Source organism: Manis javanica, chromosome 2 (genome assembly GCF_040802235.1).
Source record: "Manis javanica isolate MJ-LG chromosome 2, MJ_LKY, whole genome shotgun sequence".
In the NCBI taxonomy this organism is placed as follows: domain Eukaryota; kingdom Metazoa; phylum Chordata; class Mammalia; order Pholidota; family Manidae; genus Manis; species Manis javanica.
In genome coordinates, this window is record NC_133157.1 from 91,776,358 (window position 1) to 91,782,668 (window position 6,311).

A 6,311-nucleotide genomic window follows, 5' to 3' on the forward strand; every position below is an offset into this window, starting at 1 on the left:
ATTCCCAAGCCTTGGGGTCCCCTCTGTGCCCCTCACCTGACCCGATGTGGGGTCTCTCTGCCCAGAATCTCAGTCCCACAAACCCTGGCTGGGCTCTCCCGGGGGGCCCCTGGAGGAGCAGGGGAGCTGCACGCAGAGGCAGGACGTGGCTCCAGGGGACAATGCAGCACCAGCGTCTGCACCCATTTGACTCCTCCACCTTGGCCCACATGGGGGTGGGGGGTCCTGACAGGCACGGGGCCAGGGTGGTCCATGGTCCCTGCATCAGGGCTCCTGGAGCAGGACACACCTCCAGGGGTGGCCCTGTAGCTGGCCCACTGCGTGCCCTGCATGTGGCTCAAAGTTGACATCGCTCCAGCTTTCCCATGGGGACCGGCCAGGGTGGCGGGCTGTAGGCGGGAGCAGAGCACACAGTGGGCCATCCTGGACTGTGCCCTCATCCTGGACAGGTCACTTCCAGCCTGTTGTGTGACACATCCTGTGTGATGGCCTCTTCCCTCTCTGAGGCCCTGGCTGGGCAGCGCTGGGAGCCAGGCGAACATTGCTGTGGGACCCCAGGCCTGTCCCTCGCCCTTTAGTGTCCCCTGGGAGCCTTCCTTGGGCCATGTGTGGAAGTAAAGGTCACAGACCCTGAGTCAGTCTAAAGGACCCCAGCCCTGTGCAGGTTTATTCAATATACTGTGGGAAAGTCAAGCTCCCCTGCCTGTGTGAGCCCGGCCCCCTGTCACAGATCCCCGTGGCAGCTCTTGGGCTCCAGACCAGATAAATGGGCTCCGTGGGCTGGTGTGGGTGGAGGCTCTGGGGCGGACTACCATGCGGGAGCCATGGGCCCCAAGCTGTTCCTCCCCTCTGGGCTTGTGAGGGCAATGGGTCTCCAGGGCTCCTTGGTCCCTGCACAGTTGGGGGGTGCACCGTGCCATTTTGCCTCCATCCTCCCCTGTCCCCCAAAGGTTCAGGGTCCACCTTCAGATGGTGACTGTGCACAGGTCACACCAGCCTTGATCCCTGATTCCCCAGAAGGGAAGGTGTGGACCAGCTCCTCAAGACCACTGTGCACCCTACTCGTGCACCCTCAGAGCCCGGAGTGCATCCTCTTTCTGCTGCTCCTGAGTGGGAGAAAGGTGGAGGGAGGGGAATGCTGAGCTAGAGGGAGCCCAGCCCACAGCAGCCTCGGCTTCATCAGGACAACAGGGGCTGCCTGGGCAGGTGTCAGCTACTCCCCACAGAGGGGTCTGGGTGGGGAAGGTTTCCTGCGCCTCTGCTCTCGGGCAGGCACTGCCCTGGGCACCCCTTGGCACTCTGACAGGAACTTGTCGGGTACTTTCTGAAGCCTATGGGGAATTTCAGCTTCTGTAAATAGCTCCCTCACAACTGCACAAGTTCAAGGTAGAGAGCAAGCAGTGGGCCAGCTGAGCCAGATCCTGGGGTTCGGGGGCACCTTACAGGTTTTCCTCATCTTGACAGGTCCAGAGTGCTTTTGTTTGCTTTGTAATGAGGTTCTCATGGAAACCTAAGGTGCATCGAGGGCAAGGGGCACAGGTGGGCATGCCACACCACAGACATCCTCAACCTCCCTTTCTATCTCTCAGGAAGCCATGGTGGGGACGTGGGAAGAGCGGACCCTGACTCCTTCCCCTCCCACAGCAGGACACAGACAGAAGCCACCACCTCTCATGAGGAAAACATGTATTTTGGGAAATGATGGAAGTTGAGGTAGGAAGAATTCATCAGCAACTAGAAGATGTGCTGATGTGAGAAAAAAGTTTTTCTGCAGCCTATGGGTCTTTTCTTGAAGAAAAGTTGTCCGCCCAGGAAACACAAGTGAATCCTGCACTAGCTGAACAGGTGACACATAATTCTGAATCACACACAGCCTTGGGCAGTGGTGGGTACAGGCTGAGGCACCTGCCACCCTTGGCCCCTGCTGGCTGGGCCTGGCTGGGCACCCCAGCTCACGGGGTGGGAAGGCCCTGTTGCCATCCTTGTCTCTGGTCTGCCTGCTCCTGCCAGGACTGCTGTGGCCCTTCAGGGTAGCTTGGAGACTGCAGGCTTCCTCTCTCGTCACTCTCCCTTGCTCTTCACAGGAGAGAAGCTTGTGGTACAAGAAGTCTGTGGCACCATTTTCTCCTGCTGGAGCCTGGAATTGCCCTTTGTGCCAATTTAACTCCGAGGGAGGACGTCCATGTTGAAGTGTGATTCTCTCCTCTGGGATCTGCCCCATGGCTGTCGCGATCCCCTGAGCCCCGGCAGCCCTGCTGTCTGGAACAGATCTGCTGTTGTGTTGTCCCTGGCTCTGGGCAGTGGCTGACGGAGGCCTGCCTTTTTGCTGGGGAACTTTACTGGAGAAAATCCCCTGCAGAAAGTGCTGTCTCTCTTTTGTGAAGTGGCTTTCTGGAGGAGCCTGTTCCTCCTTCAGTCCGAGCTGGCAGGACTTGCTTCTTACGGACTCCACTGTTTCCTTATCCTTATTCTTTAACATCCCATTGTCCTGGGAGGCCCTGGGTTCTGCTAATTCTCTTCCATGCTCTCCTTGGTTGGACCTCCTACAGGCCTTTTCCTCACCAGCAGGGACAAACATCTTGCTCTGGCTCTTGTCTTGCTCCGCCGGTCTCCAGGACCCATTCAGCCCCCAGCTGCTCTGCTGTGGGGCCCATCCACTGAACATGACGTCACCTGACACGTGCACAGCTGACATGTCCCCACTGGACATGCTCTGGGAGCCGCACAGAGATATCTGAGAAGCCGAGCTGTCTGCAAGAAACGCCGGTGAGTGGCGGTGCTGAAGGAGCGCGTGAGCATCGCAGTCCTGAAGAAGCTCCCCGGGGCCGCTGTCCGGAGGCCGCTTCCCAGACTCCACCTTCTCGTGGAGCCCAGAGTCTCTGTGTTGTGCATCAAGGCATGGCTCTTCCAGATCCTGAATCACAGGTTTTACACTTGGCAGTGTTGGGGTTTTACTTGTCCCTGTAGTCCCTGAGCTCCTCAGATCCACCCTGGTCATTTGGGAGTGGGCCGGCACACCGGATTCCAAGGTGGCTTTCCAAGCAGAGGCCTCCTCAGCCTCCACTGACCCCCCCATCCTCATCAGCACTTGAGGACCAGGACCCAGTGCTGCCCTCCCATGCTGTGACCCTGTAGTGGGAATCTCCTGCAGCCCTGCCTCCGCTCTCCCCACTTGGCTCATTCCTGGCCGTGGCTGCACCTGGGCTCAGCTCCAGGCTGGCTCTGTGGTCCCCCATGGCCATCTCACTGTGCAGATTCTGCCCACAAACACACACATGGAGGTCTGAGCAGGCGGCCTGCTCCCCTGCGTGGTCAGAGGGGCCTCCAAGGATGCGTGGCCATTGTCAGGTGGGGTCTCTCCCAGGGCCTTCTGGATCCCCTCATTCATAGGTGAGGGGGTGGGGAGGGGACTCAGTGAGCTGGGAATCGCCTCTTTCTTTATTGCCTTCTCTCCCAGGGGAGGCTGAGGTTTTCCAAGAGCTGGGAAAATTTATTTAGCTGGGCCCCAGGTACACAGGTAGCTGAGCAGGTACAGGGGGAGCAGAGAAGGAGTGAGGGTTGAGCCTTTTTCAGCTCAAACAGGTTTATGACCTTAAGGATCTTGAGGGGTGGGTGCCACCTGTGCCTCGCCTGAAGCCTTGTAATATCTGTCCCCAGATTCTCTTGTGTAGGTGGACTGAAGATGACAAACCCGTGGGAAGTGTTCGTGTCGGGTCCCTGACCCTTGGAGGGTGCTGGATTCCTGGCTTCCCTGTGAGTGAGTGATTCTGCAGAAGAGTCCAAGGTCTGGCTGACAGCAAACCTGAAAGGATGAACACCCCCAGGAGTCTGACCCTCACTGCTCTGCCCCTACTTTCTGCCCACATGGGCACTCAGGATCTTTTCTGGACACATCTTGTCCAGGCCCCTTGTGGAGGAGCTCATCAAGCCTCTTTCTGGCTCCACAGAGTTCAGTCCTGGAACCTTCACTGGGGAGCTGGCTGAGCCCCCACACAGCTCTTGTAGGATCCTCCCCATGCTGTGCCCCATATCCTCACACAGATCTTTCTCTGTCAGGGTCCTTGATGGGCACCTGCACTGGATCTTCTGTGCAGCCCGGCTGCTCTGGCCTGTCCATGCAGAAGGCTGTGGGGGCCCCTGCTTGCTCTGTGCCTCATACACCCCTGGGAATTTGCCCTGACACTGCATCATATCCAGAGACAAGTGGGTCTTGAGGGGCAGGCCACCCTGGGGCTTTGTGTGCTTCTCCCAAAGGCATTGTTCCAGTTTTTCCCAGAGCTCAGGGCTGATCAGTTCTCCAGGAAGTACAGGGACTGACCTGTGGACCTGGGTTCCCTTGCTGTCCTGCGGAAGGTTGGGAGTCACTTGGCTAAAGACCTGAGCTTTTCTAACCACAGAAGGTGAGGTCTTTTGCCCTTTTTCTAGCTGCTTCTTCTTTCAAAGCATGACATTCCAGATTTTGCTGGGATGGGGCCACACGCTGAGGCAGGGCCTGGGTTGGTAAAATGTCTGCACCCTCCTGGGCCTTGTAGGTCCTTCTTTCCCACTCTATTCACTCTGTCAGAGAGACCTTAGCCAATTTTCCATTCATCCAGATGTTCCAATGATCCAGATCATTGATACCTTAATAAACTCTTAAGAAGGTTTCATATGAGAAACAATGTGGCTTGTGTTCTCTGTGCTAAATGTTGCCCCCTTTGAAAATGCTAAAACCTTCTGGCTTTGTGTGCTCACGGTCCTTGTTGGGCTAGCTGGTTCCTGAATAAATTCCTCTTGCTTATTGCATCAATAGATGCCTTTCGTGAGTGATTTGGGGCGGCGTCCTCCTCTGGGAGAATCCAACATTTGGGGGCTCGTCCGGGATCATGCGCTCACCCCGCTTCACTCCCGAAGTCGCTCTTGGAGGAAGAGGTAAGATTAGTGGCGCCTTGGTTTGTCTGTGTTCTGTTTTCTGTTTTTCAGTGAGACCAGTCAGAATTCTGAAAGGGGGTACCCACTGTCTGGCAGCTGTCCCGATCCCGTAAAGGGGTCGAGACTGCGGTCGGTAGACGTACTAGGAGCACCGCAGGCTGCAACCCTGGGGGACGCCTCGGGGAGGTTGGGAGGCCAGGGACGCCTGGTAGCCTCCCGTCTGTTTTTCCGGCAAGGTGAATCTGATGAGATAGGGTTGATTTTCAGGCGCCAGGAATATCAACCCTCTGATTCCTTTCGGTTTCTGTTTGAAAATCTGAGAAAAAACAAAAAGCGGCCGCTGTGTGTCTAATCTGTGTGTGTCTGTTTTTTTGTGTCTTTCACGTGCCTAATAATTGTTATACTGACAATGGGACAGATTCAGACAACCCCCTAAGTGTGTAAATGAATATATCTTTCTACCTCCGGATGGTATTAATGAAATTAATTTAAAGACAAGCGCTTGTGAAAATTGAGTATTCTAAAACTTCCAGAAAACCTGATAAAAAAGTGTTAAGCATTAATGCTAATTTGAGTTTGCCTAAGGCGGGCATGTCTTGGTAGTTGTTGGCTGCCTGAGTTTACCTAGAGTCATTTGAGTCATGTTATCTGCTAAATCTTTTAAGAATAGAATGCTTAGAAGCTTGGCTTTGTCTAGTGTTCAGTGGGGGTCTTGTGAGTAGGCTAGCATAGTTGTTGCAGGTAGGTGAGCTGGATAAGTGTGGCAAGTGTGTTGGATTCCCCTGAGGAAGGCGCTGCCCCAAATCACTCACCAAAGACGTTTCTTGATGCAACAAGCAAGAGGAATTTATTCAGAAGCCAACTAGTTGGGGTCCAAGTCAGCCCGTCGCAGCAGGTCTCAACGAGGACCCTGAGCACTTACAACTAAGTGGTTATATAGGATTTTCTGAGGCATTCAGCCCTAGAGGATTACCATGGTTACAGATTATTTTGTAATAACAAGATAACAATACTACATAGCAAGATAACAATACTACAAAGGCAGTAATTTTTCAAACCTACGATTTCTGGGTTAGTGCCACGTCCTGGGGGTGTAGCAAGGTAGGGTCGGCATTTATGATTAACTAACCGAGAGGTTAGCGCTGCCAGCAGTCATGATTGATTAACTTGTTTTTCCAGAGGAGTTACCTGGTTTCAGTTGTTCCCTCTGAGTCATATATCAGAATGGCTTTTTGGGCTTCAAGATGGCCACTCTTAGGCTAACTTATTTCTCAGGGAGGTTGGGGTCCTACATTCCCCACTTCTTTTTCTGAACATTCTAATCATGGAATGTTGGTTTCTTCTTGTTGTGTGAGGGTATGATACTGTTGTCTCAGCATTAGCACCTGCACAGCACTTAC

General features: G+C 54.4%; 1 protein-coding gene across 1 annotated transcript; it reads right to left on the reverse strand.

Moving 5' to 3' along the window:
* Window positions 1-1,585: 1,585 nt before the first annotated feature.
* On the reverse strand, window positions 1,586-3,437 carry LOC140845560 (spermatogenesis-associated protein 31E1-like). The gene has a single exon (XM_073220050.1). It carries the CDS (start codon window positions 3,179-3,181, stop codon window positions 1,586-1,588), a length of 1,596 nt encoding a protein of 531 aa, XP_073076151.1. The 5' UTR covers window positions 3,182-3,437.
* Window positions 3,438-6,311: the final 2,874 nt, after the last annotated feature.

What these genes read in the sequence shown, in the direction of transcription:
- LOC140845560 (XM_073220050.1), bottom strand. Translation starts at nt 3,181, where the DNA reads ATGAGCCAAGTGGGGAGAGCGGAGGCAGGGCTGCAGGAGATTCCCACT.